This window comes from Callithrix jacchus, chromosome 2 (assembly GCF_049354715.1).
Source record: "Callithrix jacchus isolate 240 chromosome 2, calJac240_pri, whole genome shotgun sequence".
In the NCBI taxonomy this organism is placed as follows: Eukaryota; Metazoa; Chordata; class Mammalia; order Primates; family Cebidae; genus Callithrix; species Callithrix jacchus.
In genome coordinates this window covers 47,671,626-47,696,379 of record NC_133503.1, presented here as the reverse complement: position 1 = coordinate 47,696,379, position 24,754 = coordinate 47,671,626, and the positions used below count along the sequence as shown (strand labels likewise).

The following is a 24,754-nucleotide window of genomic DNA, read 5'->3' as shown; positions in this document are numbered from 1 at the left end:
CTTGACTGCTCAATTTAAGATGGTTTTTATGATCTCATGCTACCTTTTTACTGATTTTAATTTCTCTTATTTGAAAGATTTTCTCTAGGGTTTAGAATTGGGTTATGGGGTATGTGTGTGTTGGGGTGGTGGGGGGCACAGGTAGATATTGAAAACTTTGTCCCAGCCTTCAGGCTTTTACCTTGGGACACTTTTCTGTCCCTTTGTCTAATATCTTCAGAATCATGCCTTCTCTGCCTCCCAGGGACAACTACAGAATTTAGTTTGATAAAGGTTTGCAATCTCTCAATGGGAGGGATCTTAGGGAATCTTGTCTTCTGTCTTGAGGTGACACAACACAGACTGGCCATAGAACTGACCCAGATAAGGTCCATGAGAACTCTGTGGCTCTATTGAATCAATTCGATGAATATTTACTGAGCATTTACTATGGCCCAGGAACTGTGCTAAAAACTGAACAAGGGTGATAATAGTCCCTGAGCTCACAATGATGACAGAATAGTACAAAAAGTAAATGTATCAATGGCCATCAAAGGTATCATATAAATTGTGATAAGTGCCACAAAGGATGTGCATATTATTTTTAGAAAGAGGGGATGCCTGGCATGTAATAGGTCCTCTCAAAATAATGATTAATTCTTTGCATATGAATACATCAGTGCCTAGCAGCCATTGCTCCTGTCTTTTTTTCTTATATTTATGTGTCTTATTCCTCTGGAACTGAAAAAGTGAGACTTTTAAAAAAATATAATTAATATGTTAATCCCTAACACAAAAGTAATTATTTCTTTATTTTCATTGTAAAGAAAGAATCGTTTTTGCTGAAATGTCCTCATCTGATCACAAAGCTATAATGTACACTACCACCCCAGTTTTGCACATGAGGAAACTTGGTTCAAGGTTTAAAATAGCTTACGTCTTTTAAAACTTTAGGGTTTTTAAAGTGGTAATTAAAACAAAAGTCTTCCCAAGTGCAAATATCTGAGCCAGAAAGTAGGCACTGCTTGAAGGGATAAGTGTAAGGGTTCTGGGTCAGACTCTGAGAGTTAGATCCTGGTTTAAACAGGGCTTCTTACTTGGTACAGGTTAGTTACCCTTACCAAGGCTTACTTTTTTCTATTTGTAAAATGAATATAATAATAATACTGATCTCTTGGGGCTGTTGTGATGATTAAATGAGATTTTTCATGTAAAGCACCTAGTACACACTAAGTGTTCAATAGATGTCAGGTAATAACACTGCCAATGTTACTATTATAAGACAAAGCAGTTGAGAGCTCAAAATAAGGCTTTAGAAATGTGCAGGAAAACTTGGATATGCTTCAGAAAGCAAAACAAAACAACAACATTCCACTGGATTTCCTTATTTGCAAAACGGGCAAAGAATTCTAATGGCTTGGGGTTTCTATGGGGATTAAATTGCCGAAAGTGTACACCCAACACCTCACATAGGTCAGCCCTCAGGTTTTGGCCATCTTTATCATCAAAACAGGATAAGACCAGTAGTGGAGGCTGGGCTTTAGGAAGAGCTCAGACGGACTCATCTAGGCAGGTCAGGGAACTGGGAAGCCCCAGCAGGCAGTGATAAGAGGAAATCTAGAAATGCAGGTGTATTGGGATCACTTGGCCATGAACTCATGGCTGATGTTCAGGCAGGAAAGAAGATACAAAGACTTAGCCCCAGAGAATGAACTTGAGGACAACGAGAGAAAGAGAAGAATCAAGATGGGAAAGGAGAGGAGATAACATGCCAGGACACAGGCGAGACCCAGAAGTACACAAGGCTGACTCAGTGCTGGCCCACTAGCAGTGCTCCTTGCTTCTCTGGCTTTGGAAGCCAGACCAAACCTAGAGCCTGTGGGGGCAGCTGGAGGAATTGGCATGCTGGGCCATCTGGTGCTCAACTGATAGGTGACACTGTAGGCCATTGGCAGATATAAAGTAATGGGGGTGAGTGGTGACAGGAAGAACCAAAGAAGCTGGACTACCGCCCAGTTTTAGACCACAAAAGCACTTGTTTTTTACTGGAGTTCATAGACCATGTGCAAGTCTTGGTGACGGCAATTGTCTTTTGCAAGGAGTCTTAATGGTGCTGCGTGAGCAGCCAGGTCTCTGTAAGTCTTGCCTTCCCCTGATGGGGTGTTTCTTGGAGAGAAACAGAGATCTCCTCTCTTCCTCAGTCATAATGAACTCAGAGGGAGAAAGTATAAGAAGCAAATGCTGGCTCTGTCAGTCGGCCTGTCTGTAATAACCTAAATCTTGTTCCCTGAAAGTCTGGAGAAAACAATTATAGTAGCCCAAGGGCATCTCAGGACAGTAAATGGTCATGTAAAAAAACAGAGCAGGAAATAGGATGAGGGTGAGATTTATGGGTCTTGTCTTCACCAGCAGTTTCAGTGAGAGTGAGGAGAGTTGTGGAGTCCAGGCCTGCTGAATCTCAACCCAGCTTGAGTTTGTGGGGAGAGAGAAAGTGAGGAGAGAAAGACAGGGCTTCTTATAATGAAAGATGCCTGCGGTTACTGTAGCTGAGCCGAGAAGGTTGGTGATCACTGCAGCATGGTGTGGAGTTCTTTAGCTCATTACATTCTCAGAGGAAGTTTCACACTTTAAAACTTGAGAAAAGGGTGGCCAAGGCCCATCCTGGATGTCAATATATCTCATGTTAAGAGCAGGGCAGAAGAGAAAGCTTGAGGTTTTTCTTTCTATTTCTTATAAGGGCCACATGCCTGGCACTCTCTCCAGAAGGCCAGCAACTGACCCATTCCCAATAAGGATCAGGGCCTTAGGAGTTGAGAGCAATGCTCGTTTCCCTCACGGCACATAAAGGGGCCTGCCAGCTGAGAGGTCCATGATTAAGTGGTAACCACATTTGTTGAGGACTTTCCACTTAAGTGTCCACAGATGCGGTTGATGAAGATCAGTGTTTCTGGAAGGAGTTGCATGGTTTGCTGTGGTGGTTCTTAAACTTTGGTGTGCCTGGAGTGTAACCTGGAGTGTCTTAGGAATTCAGGTCCCTGAATTGCAACTGTAACAGATCGTTTTCAGTGAGTCTGAGGTAGCTCTGGGGGTTCTGTGCTTTTAATAAGCTCCCTAGGAAATGCTGATGCAGGTGGGCTACAAATCATGCTTTGGGAAAGATGAGTCTTATGGGACGAATCCTAGGCTGCTACTCAGAAGAAGCGAGTTCTGTCCTTGGATCTCCCCCTAATGTGCTGTGCAAACATATGTAAGTTATTTCCAATTTCTGGGCTTATTTCCTCTATAAAATAAGAAGATTGGACTAGATCAGCAAGTCAATCCAAGCTGCACAACAGTGGAGAACTTAGACACAATGCTTGTGCCTGAGCCATATTCCGAGAGCCCAGTGCTCAGGCTCTCATGTTGCCACACACTGGGAAAGAGTGTGGCAGTGTATACGCTTAAAATACTTCCAGGTGACTCTAGTTGTTGCTGGCATTGAGAACTACCATCTAGATATGCACAGTGCTCCTTCTCTGTGTTTGAATACCGAATCGTGAGAAAATATATTACCTATGTCTCATTTCTTCATTGGTCCCTCCATGAGTTTTCTACAAAATACAATTTTCCAGATAATTAGAGGGTACCCCATTAAGCACCAACCTGTTAAAGCTTTCACTCTACTTTTTTTTTCTTTATAAACAAAACATCACAATCTTTTCGATGATTTAAAGTTACTATTACTGTCACTCATTTATGCATTCACTCAGTAAGTATGCATTTGGTGTCTACTTTGTGTTAGTAACCGTATTAGTTTGTTCTCATGCTGCTAATAAAGACATACCCGAGACTGGGTAATTTATAAAGAAAAGGAGGTTTAATGGACTCACGGTTCCATTAAACCCACATTTCTTACTTCAGAATAAGGCCTGGGGAGGCCTCACAATCATGGCTGAAGCTGAAGGAAGAGCAAAGGTAGTCTTAAAAGGTGGCAGGCAAGAGAACGTGTGGAGGGGAACTGCCCTTTATTAAACCATCAGATCTCCTGAGACTTATTCACTATCACGAGAACAGCAGTGTGGTGGTAACCCCGTGATTCAATTACCTTCCACCAGCTCCCTCCCACAACATGTGGGGATTGTGGGAGCTACAATTCAAGATGAGATTTGGGTGGGGACACAGCCAAATCATATCAGTAACATAACACCAAAAAAGGTTATAGGGTAGTCAAAAGATTGATGGACCATGCATCGGTAATAATAATAATTATAAGTAATCTTTAAACATTCATCAGATGCCAAAGACGTAATAGGCACCATTGTAAGCACTCTAGTTTTATCTCATTTAATCCTCACAACAATCCACTCAGGTGGGCACAATTATAGGCTGTTTTACAGATGAGAAAACCAAGGCACAGAAGAATCCTGTACTTTCTCAAGGTCACACAGCTGATTGGGGTAGAGCTGGGATTTAATCAAGCCCACCTCCCTGTATGATGTGGGACATGGCTGTTCCGGCTCAGAGTTTCTGTTTCATTCTCTCCTGAGTGGACCCTGAGGCCCCTTTGAGCCCTCACACCTCACAAGTTCATGTGTATCCCCAGGTCACTCAGGAGGTCCCTCACGTGCATCAAGGAGAGCCTGCGTATCTTCATTGACCTGGGGGAGAGAGACAAGGCTGCTGAGGCCTGGCTTGGGGCAGGGCGACTCCACTACCTCATGCAAGAAGACGAGCTGGTGGAGCTGTACCTTCAGGTAGGCCTCCTGCAGAGCTCTCTGGGAGTTGTTGACTTGGGTTATTTGGGGAGGCAGCTGTACCTTCCAAATCAACCAGCTGGAACCAGAGAGGGATGATGTTTACCCTAAGGCTGTGGAGAGAGGGTCAACACTGGGCTGCTCCCTGAACACATGGTGGAAACCAGGGTGGTCTGGCAAGCTGAGTACAGGCAGCAAAGGGCCAGTTGCTGAGTCCCATATGCACCCTGGGAGGATGTGAGGCAAGACTTGCATAGCACCTGTAATGTCACTTGTCCCATTAAGTATACCCATCTTTCCAAAGCTCAACATACACCCTGACTTCAGGGTTTTGCTGCAGTCTGAGGCAAGATTGGTGTGTATGTGGGGTATTAACAATATTATTCTCTTATTATTATTTTTTGTTTGCATACTTTTAATATCAGAGATGTGGTACAGTGTAGTGCTGAAATAAGAAATGTGGGTGCATATACTCCTTAGTGACATATAGTCTAATATTATTTGCAAAGCCATTAGCCTCTAAAGATGATAGTGACTATGATGCTGGACCTGAAGGGATGGCTGGTTAGTCAATGACGGATAAGATCCTCAGGGGAGGACAATCTAAGACAGGCACAGCCGCAGTAAGGCCAGCAAACACTGGGGATGTGCCTAGCCGGCAATCCCTCCTGAGGCTTTGAGCGTTACCCCACAATGCTGTAAATCTAGCTTGCCTTCGTGGTGAAGGTGACACCTGCTATTGAATGCTGCTTGGACATTGAATTCTTGTGTGGTCTGCTCCAACGTACTACACCCTTCATATTAATAGTAGCAATGCTTAATGTTAATTTTTGTAATGCTTGTACTTCAAACAAACAGTAAAGGGGAGGTGTGGGGAGCCAGACTAGCACACCCCCTCTGGGGGGGTCAGCAGCAAGGCTGCTGTGACCTTTGAACTTCAGAGAAGTAAAACCATATAGGAGGGTGTATATGTCTCAGAGTAGAACAGACAGGCTTAGAGAAAGAAACAGCTTTCACTGGCCTAGCTGCAAGATCATTTTTAGCTGAAGAATGTTAACTGAAGTGTGAAGATCATAACGAAAGGCTGTTCTAAGTAACTGCACCCTCCCTCTGCTATGTGCTTTGTGAACAAATAAAGTACACTGAGACAAGTCGGGGCCAGAGAGAGTGACATCCTGACTTTCTGGACCACCTGGCCCAGCTTTCTCTAACATAAATAAATAAATAAAATTCTGGGCTTTGAAGAGAGAAAAGCCTACAGTCAAATCACAGGACCATCACATTTGGACTGACTATGTGACACTTACTAAATGCTCAGAACTTAGTAAATGTTTAATACATGATATTTTACTGTTATTACTATTTGTACAATATTGACAATTAAATACTGTAATGATATGTAAGATGTTTAATTCTATAAAAATATGCCATTGTTTTCTTTCCCATGGTTTTTCTCTTTTTTTTATTGAGATGGAGTCTCACTCTGTCGCCAGGTTAGAGTTCAGTAGCGCGATCTCGGCTCACTGCAACCTCCACCTCCCGAGTTCAAGCAATTCTCCTGCCTCAGCCTCCCAAGTAGCTGGGACTACAGGCACGCACCACCATGCCCAGCTAATTTTTATATTTTTAGTAGAGATGGGGTTTCACCGTGTTGGCCAGGATGGTCTCGATCTCTTGACCTCTTGATCTGCCCGCCTCAGCCTCTCAAAGTGCTGGGATTACAGGCATGAGCCACCACGCCTGGCCTTTTTCTCTCTTTTTACTTACCCTTACGCTATCACATAAACTTGGACAAATTTACTTCTACTGAGACTTAATAATGGCTGCTTAACACTGATTGCATGCTTCCTGTGTACAGGAGACTTTGCTAAACACTTCACATGTGTGACGTAGTTTAACCCTCATTATAAATGCAGTAGGAGTTTCCATTACAATTTCCATTTTACAGATGAAGCTCAGAGAGGCTAATTTGCCCAGTGTGATACAACTGGTAAGTGATGGAGCCGAGAATTGCACACAGTGTGACTTAGAGCCTTCAGTCTCAGCCTCTGTGCCATCTGCCTTGTGATTGGGCTGAAAGGGTTTCAAGAGAGCAGACAACTCAGTCTTCTCGTTGCATGTTCTGGGAGACTGAAGTCCACAGGGCACTGTTCGGATTGTGCATTGTTTTGATGGCAAAGCCTCCTGACTCCAGGGTTCCATCTCACTGCCCCTCTCTCTGTAGTTGCCCATGCAATAACAGTAACTGCAGGGCCTTGCCCTAGTGATGAGATGTTCACTGGCCAGAACTGATCCCAGGCCCCACCCAACCCCAACTAACTGATGTTGTGCAGGGTCATTTCCATGGAATTGAGTCATTCTGGACCTGAGGCTGTCTGAGGTCCTGTAACTGTGCTGCAGAGGCAGCAGTTTATTCTTTACTCTTTAACTCCCTTAGCACATCTGGTGAACATGCAATACAAAAATAGCTTGCTAGGGATAAAGACGATGTGGAGGCTAGGGTATTGCGATGAAAGCACCAACATTTGTGTGCCACTGATTATTGGTGTGAACTTGGGGAAGTTCTGTTTTCTTTCTGAGCAACACTATCACCATCTGGAAAGTGTAAGGTGTTGACCTGGATCACTATTTTTCAATTTCAGTTATTTACATATTAAATTCATGGTTTTGCTATATACATGTACCTTCTATATCATTGTTTACTTCTTTTTCTTTGATTCAACATCAATCAACTTAGCTTTTTTTTTGCACTTAGCCTTCTCCTACACAAAAATATCTAAAATTGCAGGTTTTATGCATTGTTAACCTCTTTTTTCTAAAACACATTAAAATAAATACTTATTTAGTAAAACAAAATGTTTTTCTATGTACTATTAAAAATAATCTAGCACTGCCAAAAGTAATCTCTCACACCAGGATGGGGAAATGCCAGACAAGAGAATCTCTAAGCGCTTTTACTAGCCCTATGAGTGTGCAGACCAATTTAGGATTTGGGAGACTTTAGTAGAGGATTAACTGATTTAAGTGGTCTGCATCTTAGCTCTGCCAGTCCTGTGGCAGTCTGGAAGCCCTTCTCTCTGCTTTTAACCGCTGTCTCTGTCCCACCCAGGCAGCCATCCAGACAGCCCTGAAGTCAGAGGAGCCTTCGCTGGCTCTCAAACTTTATGAAGAAGCAGGTGATGTGTTCTTCAATGGGACCCGCCAGAGACATCACGCAGTGGAGTACTACCGAGTAAGTCCAAGCTGTGCAGTTTGATGAGCCAGGCCCTGGCACAGACGTGGGCACTGTCAGGCTGGACCCTAGCCTGGGTCCCTCTTTCCTCTCTTGCTGTTATTTCTTTTTTTCTCTCTTTCTTGTCCAGTACCCACCCACTCGCCCTCTCTTTAATCTAGCGGGAGCTCAGGGAAGGTTCTGAAAAACTTAGTCATTCTCGGGCTTGCTAAGTTATCCTTCTTGGGATAATACACCAAAATAATTGAGTCCAGGAGTTCAAGACCATCTCGAACTCTTGGGTGCATGGTACTTTACAGTTTGTAGCACACTTTCAAGTGTACCAGTGTTTCCCACTTACTACTGGTGGTGCAATGGGAGATTTAAAGGGTTACATATATGACTGTTTTTGTTTGATCATATTTTTAATGACATGCATTAAAATATGTTTTTCAGAAACTAAAAATGTGGCCGGGGGTGGTGGCTCATGCCTGTAATCCCAGCACTTTGTGAGGCTGAGGCAGGTGAATCACCTGAGGTCAAGAGTTTGAAACCAGCCTGGCCAACATGGGGGAACCCTGTCTCCACTAAAAACAAAACAAAACAAACAAACAAAAAAAAAACCACAAAAATTAGCCAGGTATAGTGGCACACACATGTAGTCCCAGCTACTTGGGAGGTTGAGGCAGGAGAATCGCTTGAGCCTGGGAGGTAGAGGTTGCAGTGAGCTGAGATTGCACCACTGCACTCCAGCCTGGGTGAGGGAGTGAGACCCCATCTCAAAAAAAAAAATTAAAAACATATTATACAAGCTCATCAAACATATGATTTCACAGATATTATTGCAAAGGATGAGGCAAGAAAAAAAGAGTTGATGTTAAGAATAATACAAATTAAATAAATGCCCAGATATTATGCAGATATATCAAAAATTGGGATTGTTATTCATCACTGACTGAAATTTGGGAAGCCTCATTATCTTATTTGATCCTAAAATTGTTTTCATTCAGCCATTCATTCATTCGTTTGTTCAGTTCTTTTTTCAGTGATCAAACATTAGCAAGCACCCAGTCTGTGCCAGGCACTGAGCTAGGGAAGAACAGGGAACCCATGTCTGAGTATTGAGGGGCTTATTTTCATATGCATTTCATTTTGTAGATGAGAAAACTAAGGTTCAGAAAGATGAAGTGATTTGCCTAAGACTCTATCATAATAAAGACATAGAAATGACCACTTATTGAGATATTAACACTCTATGGGCGTACTCATGTGAGTTTCGTAGATAGCACTGTGGATGCTACGGGAGCACATAGCTGACAGAGGAACAACTTCCCACATGACCTTGGGAAAAAGGTTCCTCTTGTTCCTCCAGGTTTCCCCAGTGTTAGGGGGCCCAATTCCCTCTACTTCTTCTACTTTAAGATATGGGCAAAGCACCATGAGCAAAGACCAGAGAGAGTAGAGTAAAGGCACGCAAGGAAACATGGGTGACCCCTATTTGTTTTAGTCCTCTGCCATCCCCCAATCCCCGCTTGGAGAAGATAAGCTTCCTAGCGTATGGTATGCGCTGGTAATTCCTAGCTAGACTAAGGTTGCTTGTGCCTCTGTTCTTAGGCTGGAGCTATTCCTTTAGCAAGGAGGACGAAGGCAGTGAGAACTGAGCTCCGGATTTTCAACAAGCTGACAGAGCTGCAGATCAGCCTTGAAGGCTATGAGAAGGCTTTGGAATTTGCCACCCTTGCTGCCAGGCTCAGCACAGTCACAGGTTGGTGGTCTTTACTGTCGGGAATGTTGAATGGGAGGGATGACTAGTCAAGGATAGAGAGCAAAATAATAACAACACAGGCTCTGGAATCAGACTGTGTGGGTTCAAATCCCAGGTCCAACTGTCAGGGAGTAAAACTGCAGTTAGTAAAAGGGCGTTTTCCCATGAAACTGAACTGTAAATGAAGGTCAGGTTCCTGTTACCCTAACTCACAACATAGCTGAATATCTTGTGTTTATGGCAAAAGCTAGTGGGAAACAATCAAAGTCACCGGAACAGATAAATGGCAAAATAAAAAAGATAAAAAAAACCCCCTCAACTTGAATGTTGGTGCTTGAAGAAAAGCAGCGTTGATTAGAGAAGTCTTGATTAGATGTAAGGGTAAATGGAATATTCTATGATGATTCCAGAAGGGACTTCTGGGCATTTTCAAAGTCATCTAATGTGAATGATACTGGACTTTATTGTGTCTAATTGTACTCTTGAGAGCTCTTTCTCTCTTTTCCATACCTTTTTCCTTATTGCCTAAGACCTCATCTGAGTGACTGTGTGCTAATCTTAGCGAAGGCCTTGAAGGCCCCAGGCAGCTCTTCTGAGCACTTTATCCCTCACTGGACAGGAGCTGAAGGGAGGTTGCATGCATCCTTTATACATGTACTTCTCCTGTGGCTGATTTTTTCCATATCAGAGAATTTTCTCTCTCTTAGACTTTCTCTTTTAATTTTGGCTTTTGGCTCTTTGAAGCTTAAAAGTGATGTTTTTAGATGATATCCAACAGCCACCTTGCAAATGTTTTAAAGATATGATTGTAAGCCTTTGTTCCCTGTAAAAGACCGATCTGTATTAAAACAACAAATCCAGCAAACAGTCATAGAACTGTTAGAAACCAACACTCTAAAGCATGGTTTAAGGGGGAACAGGTGTCTGTGCTTATCTGAGACTGAGAGCGGGTAAAGGGGCCAAGAAGAGACTGCTACATGGTGGTACCCAAGATAACTCTCTGAAAAGAGACTTTTGTGTGAGGAAGGCTACTCCATCAAGCGAATCTTGTCACTATGACCCATTACAAGGGTTTAAAAAGAATTATTTTCCAGAATCCTACATTACAGTAGCATCTGCAATAAGGAGAAAATTTTCTTCTAGGAATCACCCCAGGAAACCTTGACTGGCACCCATCCTCTACTTAGTTACTCTTATAGAGCCCTGCATTTTCTTTTGTAGCACATATGACAGGTGTAATGTTACGTTTGTTTGTGGGATTACTTAAGGGATGTCTGTCATGTGAGACACTAAGCTTTATGAGTACAGGCACATCTTCTGTCTTATTCCCTTATACCCCAGCACAGTCCCTGACATCGAGTAGACCTTCGAAAAGTTTTGTGGATTGAATGAGTGAACAAATGAAGGAAAGTGTTGGCTGCAGGATATCCCTCTCAGTCTTCTAATTCCTAGGAGATCGGAGGCAGGAGCTGGTGGCCTTTCACCGCCTGGCTACAGTGTACTACTCCCTACACATGTATGAGATGGCTGAGGACTGCTATCTGAAGACCCTGTCCCTCTGTCCACCCTGGCTGCAGAGTCCCAAGGAGGCTTTGTACTACGCCAAGGTGTATTATCGCCTGGGCCGACTCACCTTCTGCCAGCTGAAGGTAAGAGCCAGACTTCCCAGATTTCTTGACAGCCACCACCCAACCATTCTGCTTCCTGACCCAAAGACAGAGAGGAGCCTTTGGGGTGGAGTTGAGAAAACCAGAGTGCCAAGATGACGAGTCTTGTCTCATAGGGTGGGTAGTGGCTCTATAGGGGTCATGGAGGCTCTTCCCACTTAGTCCTGCTGAGGACCTCAAAGAATTGAGCCCCAGATGTGGAGGCTGTAGTGAGCTGAGACCTTAGCAGCTGGGACTACAGATATACACCACCATGTCTGGCTAATTTTTGTATTTTTTTGTAGAGATGGAGTTTTGCCATGTTGCCTAGGCTGGTCTCAAACTGTTGGACTCAAGCAATCCACCAGCCTCAACCTCCCAAAATGGTGGGATTACAGCTGTAGGCCACCATGCCTGGCCCAGAACTTCTTATTTTTTGGTGACTTCTAGAGTTGTGTTGGTTGCAAGTCTCTGTTACAACCCTGACCTTCATATGGTTTCCCTAGGTTTGGCTTCTGTTTACCAGAGGTCCCTGTCCCCTGAAGCACAACCCTTAATCTCTTAATATAGTGGTTTCTGAGTCACTCCTGTGTTTGGCCCCAGGGAACCCATAGGGCAGCTCTGCTGTCCTTTTCTTATTTGCCAGACTTTGCTTCTGGCCTGAATTAATTACTAACTTTTGAGGGGTAATGGAAACCAGGCAACTTTCTTGAGTCTCACCCAAAGAAGCATCTGCTTCTCATCTTTACTGTGTAGGGAGGGTGGAGGAGGTGGGGGGGAGGAGGGGGGTTTTGTGAAGGACCCTCTAGTCATCTTGCCTCTGCCCCACAGATCCCAGGGACAAAGTGTGTGATCTGATCACGCCAATCAAGAACTCTAGGAATTGTAAAGGGAAAAACTCAATTCAAACTTCCTTAGGAAAAAGGCAGCTTACTGGCTCAAAGGTGAAAGCTGAGTTACGGATTTAGCTGCAGATAGCTCTGGATCCTGTTTCTCAATCATCATCAGGGATTTCCCCAGGTTTTATCCCTTGACTCTGTATGTTTCTATTTTGCTTCATTTCTTGGCTTTTTCCCCTTCTAGCTACTGGCAGGTTCAAGTCCACCTCCGAACCTGCCAGTTCAGAGGGACCATTTTCCTTATTGAGTCACAGTGAAAAGTCCCAGGGAGTGGCAGACATAGGTCAGGTTTGGGTCATGTACACATCCCTGAAGCACTGTGTCCAGGGCAATGATGTTTCATGATTGGCCAAGCCTGAGTAAGGGGCCACCTCTGTGCCTGGGATGGAAGGCACTGTGATTAGCAATGCCCCAAGGACCGCAGTGGAGGGAGAGAGGAGCTCCCCTAAGGACTCAGGAGATGGGGATGGAATATGGGGCAAAAAAAAAAAAAAAAAAAAAAAAAGCTAGAGTGGCCAGCACAGCCTCCTAGCATGTCCTGGAAGTGTTGCTAATGCTGTCTCTTCTTTGCCCCCATACCACGGGGTTAGGATGCCCACGATGCCACTGAGTACTTCCTGCTGGCCCTGGCAGCAGCGGTCCTGCTGGGTGACGAGGAGCTTCAGGACACTATTAGGAGCAGGCTGGACAACATCTGCCAGAGCCCCATGTGGCACAGCAGCCCATCTGGGCGCTCCTCAGAGAGGGCGCGGTGGCTGAGTGGTGGTGGCCTGGCCCTCTGAGGAAAGTTGTCCTGTCTCTGGACATTTGGCAGGTCAGACACTGCCTCCTGCCCTAGACTCTTAGATACACATTGGGAGGGTCCAAGTCACTACTGGGCTCAGCCTCCTCATTTTACAATGAGAAGAATGAAGTCCAGAGGCAGAGGGGCTCATTGCAGGCCACAGAAAGATTTGATGGGACAGCGATGAGAATTCCTGGTTCTGGGCTTTGCATCTGGAGTCTTTACCAGTTGATTGTTGCCTTCCACACAAACAGCCTCTGAAAAGCACTTTCTCCGCATGTAATTCTAGAGAAGATGAGGAATCTTGCCCTCTGGGAACCTTCCTTCCTCCCCCGGTGAGGATATCAGTCACTGCACTGGTGCAAAGGCAAGCAGATTGGAGTTTTTGTTCTTCATTGATTTTCTCAGGGAAAGACCTCCTCCCCTTGCCAGTGAAAGAACCTGTAGTTTCTCAATTTCTTTCTTCAGAACCAAAGTAGGTATCACTCCTCGTGCTCACCAGGATTGGCAGAAGAGAATTCAGCAGGCTCTAAGCTCGAAAGGCACAGTCTCAGAATGGCCAAATGAATTGCATGAAACCTGACTTGGATTCACCATCTTCCTCTTTCTATAGGGCTGTGCTCCCACAGATAACCTCCCAGAAACTCCAGGGAAGCTTTCCAAGAGCCACGGTTGGAAATTGAGTGTTAAGAAAATTATGACACACATGACATATAAATAGTGTATATGATTAAATATTGCCAGTTACATTTACACACACATTTTATCTCATCCACAATGGGGACAGATGAGATGGAGGACTTGAAGGATGGGTGAGAATACCAAGGCCTATCAGTTTTGTTTTTTTTTGGACAGCATCTTATTCTGTTGCCCAGGCTGGAATTCAGTGGTACAGTCAGGGCTCACTACAATCTCAGACTTTAGAGCTCAAGCCATCCTCCTGTGTCAACCTCTTGAGTAGCTGGAATTACAGGCACATGCTGCCATGCCCAGCTACAAGGCATCTTACTGATCTCAGGGCAGCTCCTTTACAAAGCACCTCTATTGATGACCTATCACTACAGAGCACACTGAGTGGCCTGAAACAATGCTTATAATCTCATGGTTTCTGTAGCGCAGCAATCCAAGCATGACATAGCTGAGCCCTCTGGCTTCAGGTAGCTCACAGGCTGCTCAACTTCAACTAGAGAAGGATCGGCTTCCAGGCTCACCCACACAGTTGCTGTCAGGAGTCAGTTTTTTGCTAGCTGTTGGCCAGAGGCTTCCCACTGCCACTTGCCACGTGGGACTCTCTATGGGGCAATCATGACTTGGCACCATGCTTCCCCAGAGGGATCAAGCAGAAGGAGCAAGAACCAGAGTGAGCAGGAGAGAAGGAAGTCACTGTCTTTCCGTAACCTAATCACAGAAGTGACATCTCCTTAGTCTTGCCTATTCACTTCATAATAAGTGAGTCACTAGGTCCAGCTCCCACAAGAGGAGGGGTGTTTACCAACAGCTTGACTACCAGATGGTGAGGAATCATTGGGGATCATTTCAGAAGCGACCTACCACAGTATCTGAGTTCTTTGATAATGAAATTAGGAATTCTCTAAGACAGTGAACTGAAATTACGGTCCATTAGCCAGCAGCATCAGGATTACCTGTGAGATTGTTTGAAATGAAAATTCTGGGGCCCCACTTATGGTCTCTGAATCAGAATTTCTGGATGCCGGAACCCTGACTCATGCAAGCTCTCCTGGTGATTTTAATACACACTAAAGTATGGGAAGAACTGCTGCAGGATAAGAGCCCTCTGATAGTGTGCAGAACTGTTACCTGGTGAACTTGTTGAACACGAACTTCCTGGTTTCTCTCTCTAATAATTCTGATTCAGTAGATCTAGGATATAACCCAGGAACATGCATTTTTAGCAAGCAACTCAAGCAAACCTGATGCAGGTGGTTCCAACTTGCTCCTTGTGTGAACAAACAAGGAGACCAGCCATAATTCCCTCCATCTGATGCCAATCAGCTTAGCTTTTATTGTCAGACCATCTGCCTTTAATTTCCAGCTTCTTGGACTGACCAGATGGTTGTTTGTATCACAGGGTGAGATGGGAGCATTGAGTTGAGCTGCCATTGCATCTTCTAGTCACCAAAGTTGTCTATGCGTCGGCACGTATTTTCCCTTAGAGACATAGTTGGTTGTCAAAAGGCTGTCTACTCCAGAGAGTATTCTTCTCCAGGAAGGAAGTGAAATCATCTAATCCACGACCATGTAGAATAAATGTAGTTCTGCCCCCACCACAAGCTGTAAAAGCCCCAAGCTGGGAGGGATGTTGTGGTTGAGGCTATTAGGTCTAATCTCCCGTAAAGAGCCCTTTCAACAACATTCCTGGGAGACAGTCAGGGGCACATGCATTCCAGAACAGTTACACATCATATATTTAAAGAAGGCTCATGCAGCCCTGGAACCCATGCCACCGGCCATTCGCCATCTGACTCAGGTTACAGATCCCTTCCCTTTTCCCACTGACGACTGCTCACTCTTCTGGCCAGATTAGTTTCTGTTTCTCTGAAAGAGTGGTTCCCATAACTGCACCAGGCTTTTTGACATTGGCTGGTGGGTGAAGAGTACAGAGGGATGTTACTATACTTAATAAGATTCTTCCTCTCCCCAGCAGCCACATCTGTCCTTGGTTTCTACTGGGCTTTATAATCAACTGAAACTTCTGTGTCTTCTGACTTGAACTTCTGTTTGGACAGATCTTTCTCAATTGCTGCAAAGATACATATGCATTTCCATACGCAAACAAACACACATATGTGAAAGGCATCGTTTCTATCCATTTTACATTTCACTGGACATTTTGGCTAAAATGTTCTGATTCTGTGCACTTTGATATTCCTGTAAATCTGATGAATTTACCTGTAACCAGGTTAGTTATAAAAATGTTTAGCATGTTTCCAAAGACAAGGGTAAGAGTATTTTTTTAATGAGAAAAACATTGTGCTATATAATTGCAATTACTATGTTCTATATGTAAATCACTTGCTAAAACTCTTTTAAAAAGTGTTTAAAATTTTAATTTTTAAAATGTGGGCCAACTATTCCTTTTGGAAACATGTGGATGCTATTTTTTTTTCCACGATCCCTGGAGAGTAAAGTGGTGATTGGATCTGGTCTCTACTTAAACATTTTTAGAAAATAAGTGTATCATTGCCAAAGATGATCTAGTTACCCTCTTTAATCTAATTGTCCCCTCAAAACTTATGTGGGCTGCTGGCTGCTGGCTCCTTACATCTAATCTAAATAAAGAACAAGGAGGGCATTGCAACATTGTGGAAAACCCTGTAACATGTTTTCTCAGCTTTCAGGTATACTAGTTCCTTGTCCGACAGTATTAACATTCTGAAATCCACCACTGCTTTTGTCCTTTTCTCATTTGCTTTTCCATTATATTAAGATGCCTTTATATTGTTCCTCTGTATATATAGGTATGTGTGTGTGTTCATTTGCTTCCTCTTTGTCAATATAATGCAGCTCATTTGGCAGCAGTTTATTTGAGGATGGAAATATGCAGGAATGGAGGGTGTTAGGATGGGGAACGGGGGAGCCTATCACTAGAGGGAACCTGGATTTTGGTCTTGATTTTGACATTAAATCGCAGTGGGACTTTGGGCAAGTCACTTAACCTCTACACACCTCAGATATTTGTCCTCTGATATAAGAACCTCACCTTTGGGTTTCTTTTCAGCAATGTTATTTTTATACTGTTTGAACAGGATGAGAAAATGTATTGGAGAGATGAAATAATATATTTTTATAGTCCAATTTTATTTTCTTCTTTTTCAGGTGAGTAAACTGAGGAGCAGAAGGGTAACTTTCTCCCAGACACATTGGTAGTTAGTGTCAAAGACAGCAATACTTGGTGTTGGGGAGAGAGGCTGTGGTTTCATGACTCAAGGACTTAGTTGCACAAATGACAGGATTTGTGCTGTTTGGGGATACCTTCACAGTTGTATGTATATATGTACGCGTGTGTGTATGTATGCATGAGTTTATCACAATAGGTACCATTCAAAGAGCCATTTACAAAACGTTTCCTAAATTGACTGACTTCTTTTACTCATGTGAACATTTTTATAAAGGATGACTAGTCTATATAGAAGAAAAACTTACATTGTTTTCCACAAACAGAATTCCATAAATAACAGCAAAAACAATGAAAACAAAACAATGCATTAATTTCCAGTTAGGTCCTGTTGTTCATTGCAAGCACCCAGCCTAGGCCTTATCTGGCATTGTCTGAAAACAGAGAGATTAATAAGTGGCAGAGGGTATAGATGACAGACTATCACCAACCATTTTTTCCTTGTGCACTCAGAGAAATGGAGTAAGCAGGGAAGAGGACTGAGCTTTTTTCCATGAGCGTCAGTGTCATTTGGTGCCAGGTTTGGGCACACCCTTTGGGAATTGGGGATGCAGCTTGGTCACAAGAAAGGGGCAAATAATTTATCATGTAATATGATTCAGTATCAGAAGCACTGTGATTGAAGTTAATTACAGGATGTTATGGGCACTGAGGGGAGGGGATTTTACCAGGCAGAGTTATGGGTATCAGGAAGGGCTTTCTGGAGGACATGGCATTCAGACTGAGTTCTGAAAGGGAGATCTACTTAACTTTAACTGCAGACCAGCAGGTTGGTATTGACAGACAGTGTATGTGTCAAGCAAAGGTCCGGAGGGTGGGCAGGGCGTGATGATTTCTGAGAACAGCAGCAAGTTCAGTGAGGCTGGAACAGATTCAGGGAAGCAAAGAGGGTTTGGATTCTACCTGGAAGTTGAGGGGAAGCTATAGAAGGGTTATAAGCAGTTGAAAGAAACATAGTCAGATTTGTGCTTTTGAAAGATGATTCTGGAAGCAGCATGAGACTAGATTAGGGCAGCAGTGGGGAAGGTGGAAAACCCATTCGGACTTGGCTATTCCAACAGAACACTTCAGCCTTGATTCAGATATTGCACGTTTTCCCCACTAATGTTCTCCTTCTGACCCCTCCTTGCATTTAGTTGCCATATTTCCCTAGGCATCTCTGGTCTGGGACAGTTTCTGCCTTTCCTTGTTTTTCATGACCTTGACAATTTTTGTTTCTTTTCCTCTTGTTAATTGCTCCCACTGTGATGTGTGGACAAGGGGCAAAGAAGGAAGAAATTCAGGGGGATGGGCTCTGCACTCACTCAGGTGGTGGCTCAGGTGGGGGCAATGGAATGTGTTTTGGAGTTGAGCATACTTGGGTTAGAAACTGTTTCTTACTAGCTGTGTGACCTTCCACAAATTAATTCACTTCCCTGAGCCCAGTGCTGTCAGAATTATATCAGGCTTCTTTATGTCAAAGACAAGGAAATGGCTAAAGCAAATCCATCTTTGGAGGTATGCAAACCTTGACATTGAGAAGTGCAGCCGGACCTAGAGGTGTGGCCGTGCACCCTGGTCCTGCATTCAGGGATACTTGGGTCTGAAGTTACCCCTCTTCTTTATCACTGAGTGACCTGAGCAGCTTACTTTATCTCTTTAAGCTTTGGTGATTCCTCTGCTCAGAGTTTTCAGATGAGATGTATGGAAGGCTTGCTATGAACACTCAACTGGTGGTAGCTGTCACACTGAAGCAGCATTGAGTAGATTCTTAGTAAGCACATCTATTCCTGGGTCCCAAGTTGTAAGTGGGAGGGTGTGTATGTTAGAGGTGCTCTTTGCTACTGGGCCTTTCACTTGGCACTCTTCCCTCTTCGGTGGGACAGCATATATTTCCTGATGTGTACCGCCTCACTCTCCGAATTCTATTTGATTATTCCAGAACTCAGGGGACTGGAGGATGAAGGCTGCTGGAAGTGCTGGCTCTAGGAATGTGCACTTCATTCACCTTCCTTTAAGGGATGTCTTCTCCCCAGAGAAGTAGAGACAAGTGGCTGCTTAGAGGGTGGGGATTCTGCCCAGCTGCCATGGTGCAGGATCAAATATAACAGGTGTGGCCGGAACTGCACAATGGGGTTGTTTGGCTTGGCTTCCCAGTAGAGACTCTGGGAGGAAGGATGTTGTGCTTTCAAAACGATTTTAAGGGTGAGAACCGAGCTGCCACTTCTAGTGCTGCCTTTGACTTCTCCAGGGCATCACACAAGCTTGAGGGGTGAGGCTAGTTGAGGTGAGCTTCCAGACAGGGTAGGTGAGAGGATGGCTGAGGTCACATGGATAATGAGAAGACAGGCTAATCGATTGCTGTTCTTTTCTGTGAGAAATCCAAGAGTTCCAGTAGGGGGCAGTGATGTCTTTCCTAAATAGTGTTATCATTGCTAACGAATACATTTAATATTAATAGTTCTGAATCGGACTAGGGTAGTGGCTATCGAATCCTTTTTTGTTGCTATGTTGTTGTTGTGGCCCACAGCAAGAAATGAATTTTCTGTTGTATCCTCGTGTGCATAGGTTTGTGCATATGCAACAACATAGAGAAATGCACTCTGATACATTCTATTCCGTTCTATTCTATTCATTTAAAAAATATTTTATTCTAGTTAAAAAAGTCTCATTTATGACTCACCAGATGAATTTCTCATTCATTAACCTGTAGTTTGAAAAGTGCTGACCTGGAGGGAGGTCTCTAAAAAAGTGCAGGAGAGCTCTAGCCTTTGTTCTTTGCTATGTTTTATCTGATGAATATCTTACTTCTTTTTGAGACCAGAGAATGTGTATATCACAAAATAAAAATAATAGTTGAGGCTGAACGTGTGTTATGCATCAATTCCTCTGCAAAACCTTTGTGATGACCCTCGTGTAATCCAAAAATATTTTGGTATAGTTACTATTATTTTTATTTCCACTGAGGTTTAGAAAATTGATGCGGCTTGTCTAAGTCCAAAGTTAATGGTGATCGAGGTGAGATTTGAACTCATGTCTCTCTGATGCTGGAGCTAGAAAATGAAACCATTATATTATATTGTGTTTCTGGCAGATGACACATCTCTGAGAGAAATGCTATCACTAATAGGATAGCATTATGAATAGGAACTAGATTAAAACTTGTTTCAGCAGCCTGAAATACTGGGCTGAAATCAATACAATGATTATGTTGTAATTGAATCAATCAAAATTGGTTACTTTAGAACAGTATTGGAGATAACTGACTTTCCAGGAGGTCTTGGGAAAGAAAAACAACAACACTGGTGTTATTGTTGACACAGTCAGGTAACTAAGCCCAGAAAAAAAATAGACTGTTATTTCCCAAATGGAAAATAGAAGGAGGAAAAGAAAGCTTTGACCTATATTAGTGATTTATCAAACAAATTATAAGATCTAGAAGTTATGTTTTGAAGAATATTCCAGGTGGGGAGTGAAATGAATGAAGGAAACTTGCAATCGACTTCAGAGCCAATAATAGATGATTATGCACATCTGAGGAAGGGAAGCAGCCAGGTAGAGTTTTGTGGGTCTCACTCATCATGGTACCTATAGCTTCAATGGTGGTAGCAGAAAGAAGGTCATGAACATGGGAGAATAACCTATTTTCGACACCATGGAAAAAGTTATTAGGGACATCCTTCTCCTCCAAATATGTGTTGTGAAACAAGTAGCCTGGGAAGAGCCCATGTTCACGTAGAGATGTTTTACTTCTTATGCATAAATATTGGTGTAACACTTTTTTACTCAATATTTAGGAATGCTTAATTATCTACTTCCATAACCTTCCAGTTTACTGTGTGTGTGTGTTTTTTTTTAAATTTAGCGTTGCATGCTTTACCATTATCTATGAAAAGGATTTTGAAAATAGATGCCTCATTCTGTCTTTTATTTGAACCTTTCAAATCTAGCAGACCATATTTAAACATGATCTGTATGACTCTCAACTCCTTTGTCTTCCTTGTGTGGGCCAAATAAGTGTGAAGATGACTTTTTATGTTATTGAACTGTATCGCACGTAGAGAACTTCTGATGTTTGTTCATTTGGTGATATATCGGATGTCTACTTCATAGAGACATTCATAGGAATGCCCCTGATTCTTTGAACATTGTACCAGACAGCAAGAAGTGAAAATGGCTACATCTGCTTTCCTCCTCAGGGGAGCTGCCAGGGGCTAGGCTGAAATAACAGCTGCATGGTAATCCTGCTGACCAAAACTACTTGTTCATAAAACAAAACAAAACTAACTTTTGTCTGTCCTAGAACACATAGATTTGGGACTCTAGTGGGTGGAGGGAAAGGATAGCAAACAGAAAGATTACTTGGATTTTCATTTCTGGTTGTTTTAAAGGCCTAAGAGCTTGGATAAACTGATACTCAGATTCTCTTCCAAGTCCTGTGGCATTCTTTTCTTTCTTTCCAAGTTGTGTAAAGTCCATCTGTCTGCTTCTCTCTCTCTCTCTCTCTCTCTCTCTCTCTCTCTCTCTCTCTCTCTCTCTCTCTTTCTGGCAAGGTATCACACTGTTGCCCAGGCTGGAGTGCAGTGGTGTGACCATAGCTCACTGCAGCCTCGACCTCCTAGGCAGTGCTCAGGTGATCCTCCCACTTCAGATCCGAGTAGCTGGGACTATGGGCATGCACCACCATGTCCAGCTAATTTTTTTTTTTTTGGTAGAGATGGGTTTTCACCATGTTGCCCATGCTAGTCGCAAACTCCTGGGCTCAAATGATCCACCTGCCTAAGCCTCCCAAAGTGCTGGGATAACAGGTGTGAGCCATGGCACCAGGCCACTTTGTCTCTTTTTTCTTTTTACTCATGTCCTTAGCATTTCTCTTTTGCTTGTGCTCATTGGTCCCTGCACTTTTCCTTCAAAATACTTATAGTTTAAAAGTATACTTTATTGTAAGTTTTTTTTTTTTTAATGTAAATAATCCATGTGCACCACCCAGATGGAAGTTCCATGAAAGCAGGAATCTTGTTTGGGTCACTCAGCTCTGTATTTCCAGAGTGCATCCCAGTGTCTGATGCATGGCAGGCTCTCAATAAAGATTTTTTTTTTTTTTTTGAGGCAGAGTCTTGCTCTGTCACCAGGTGCCAGGTAGAGTGTAGTGGCGCGATCTCGGCTCACTGCAACCTCTGCCTCCTGGGTTCAAGCAATTCTCCTGCCTCAGCCTCCCGAGTAGCTGGGACTGCAGGCACACACCACCATGCCCAGCTAATTTTTGTATTTTTTTTTTTAAGTAGAGATGGGGTTTCACCCATCTCTCAGGATGGTCTCAATCTCTTGACCTCGTGATCCGCCCGCCTTGGCCTCCCAAAGTGCTGGGATTACAGGTGTGAGCCACTGCACCCGGCCTTTAAAGATTTGTTAAATGAGTGAATAAAAAAATAAAGAAATGAAATATTGGGCTCAGGCTTTGACCTCTTCTTGTCACTTATAAGAGGAAGAAAGTCTTAAAACCATATTATAACTACTTATTGCTCTGAGTGATGGAGAAATCAGGCGATAGGGCCGCTCACATACATAGCAGGTATTCAGCAAAAGTTTATTGAGAATAATAATGATAATTTTCATTTGTTTAGAATAAGTTGCTATAGATGTGGTGTGTCTTTTCTTAATTTTCAAAAAGGTAGTAGTTTGACCAGGGATGATCATGCTGTTTTACTGAAGCCGTAATAGTCATTGTGCTAAGTAATTTACCTACAGTATAGGATTTGATCCTCCAAATAATCCTCCAAAGAAGGTGACATTATCTTCCCTTTTCAGATGAAGGAATCAAGGTTTAAAGTACTTCAAATATTTGCAGAGATTCAAAACCAGTTTTGTCTAACCTGAAAAATCAGTGCTTTACATAATTATGTAACTCTGGTTACACATTTTCTCTTTCAGAACTTAGGATCTTCAAGATAAATATTTCTCTTTTGAACATTTGAATGTTTCCCTTTGTCTTAAAGAGGAGGGATGATAGAAAATCTAGGGGCAGGGACCTTGGCTTATATAAGCATTATTGCAGCAAACACCACAGGACATCCCTTCAGTGATGAATGTTGTATGGAATAAAGAGCCAGGGGATAGGTGGCACCTTTAAGGTATTTTGAGGCCTGAGTGGTTCAGAGTATTGTTTCAGAATCTCAAGTCTCTTTCCTTGGGAAATCGTAAGTTCAGAGCATGGTGGGATGCAGGATGAAAAGCTCATCCTTGCCCTTGAATATCTGTTAGTCTGTTTGGGGGAGATTGGATGCATGTGTGCAAAGCACTAGGAGGAAAATTCTGAGTTTAGCTGCTTTGGGACAGAGGAGTCAAATGGTCACCCATCTATTCATCTATCTACTCACCCATCCATCCATCCATCCATCCATCCATCCATCCATCCATCCATCCACCCATCCTTCTGTCCATCCATTCATTTATCCAACCAGCCAATTAACCAACCAACCATCTCACCACCCAACCACCCACCTACCCAACAAAGCAAGCAAGCAAGTAACCAATAATATTGAACACCTCTTATGAGCTAAACTCACAATTCAGTGAGAAAGATCATGACAGTCCCTGACTTCATGAGTCATATGGGCTCCAAGGCAAGTCAGAATCCTCTGATGAACTAACCTATTATTCTTATCATCACAGTTTAGATTTGAGCACTTATGCCCCAAACACTGTTCCAAAGGTTACTCTTATTATATAATTGACTTCCCTTAATTTCTCTGACCTACAAGAAATAATTGCATTGTATGATTATTCATATAACACATATAAAGAAATGAGTTCAAAGACATTAAGAGATTAATTCCTACTCAAAGTTCTGTAGATAGAGAGTGGCAGCGTCAGTACACTAATCCAAACCTTATCTATATTGCAAGTATTGCATAAAACCTTAGCTGAAATTCTGATCAATTTTATAGAACTTCAGCTAGCTAGCTCTTGTTCACCTGAACTTCCTGTCTAGGATGCATGGTGGCACCACTGAACAACTCCACTGCTTAGCAAATGTGTGACTTTAGGCGAGTTGTTAAGCTCTTGGTGCTTCATGTTTGTCATTGGCAAAATGGAGATGATAATAGTACTTATCTCACGGGATTGTGGTGTGAATCAAATGTGTTAATATATGTCAAGTGCCTGGTTCATGTTATATAAGTGTTGGCTATTATTGTTATTGTGTTGACAGACGTTTCAGAAGAGTACTTGTTTGGGCAAAGAAGATAATGAACACTTCTTTGTTGAACTTGTGGGACTGAGACATGCTTAGAGGAATGTAATCTGGGCTAGATGCTTGGCTGTTTAGGTGAGCATAGAAGACAGGGATGGCCTCAGTCTGCCTCCCGTGTCCGCGCATCATCTGCAAATGTTTGCCTCCATTACTTACCGAGCACAGGTATAGGAAGTTGTAACCTCCCTTTATTGGTGCTGTCATTTTGAACGTATGTTTAGTCTGGCAGGCATTTTGATCTCCATGATTTATTGTTGTGGATGTTTTGACTCCATGCTTATAAGTACAACATAAAAAACACCAATAATAGCCACATATTTCTCAAGGTATTTTCTTAATTAATGCTTACTCAGTTTCACTCCAAGATAAGTGTTCAATACAGAGCAATTAAATAATTTCTACCTTTTTCCATCTTCTTTTTTATTTTATTGAAATCATTTTATGGAGAGTAATTCTTTTGCATGTGAAATTTCACAATGATAGCTTGTAATTTATTGACAGTAATTTATTTGGGTCAAATTTTAGCTTCTGCCACTGAATTTTCCATTGTAGTTTTATTTCTACTAAGTCAAATTTTCCTGTTCCAAATT

The 24,754-nt window shown here is 42.8% G+C and overlaps 1 protein-coding gene across 2 annotated transcripts in view; it reads left to right on the top strand.

Moving 5' to 3' along the window:
- SH3TC2 (SH3 domain and tetratricopeptide repeats 2) overlaps positions 1–19,779 on the top strand; it is a 71,419-nt gene extending 51,640 nt beyond the window's left edge. The window contains exons 13-17 of one of the 2 annotated variants that reach the window (XM_002744351.6): positions 4,562–4,712; positions 7,822–7,944; positions 9,538–9,688; positions 11,141–11,337; positions 12,824–19,779. In XM_002744351.6, the coding sequence (XP_002744397.3) occupies positions 4,562–4,712; positions 7,822–7,944; positions 9,538–9,688; positions 11,141–11,337; positions 12,824–13,015 (814 nt within the window). In that variant the 3' untranslated portion in view covers positions 13,016–19,779. Of the gene's footprint in view, positions 1–4,561; positions 4,713–7,821; positions 7,945–9,537; positions 9,689–11,029; positions 11,338–12,823 lie in introns of those variants that run through there. The other variant, XM_035288165.3, reaches the window with a different exon arrangement.
- The last annotated feature ends 4,975 nt before the right edge of the window (positions 19,780–24,754 follow it).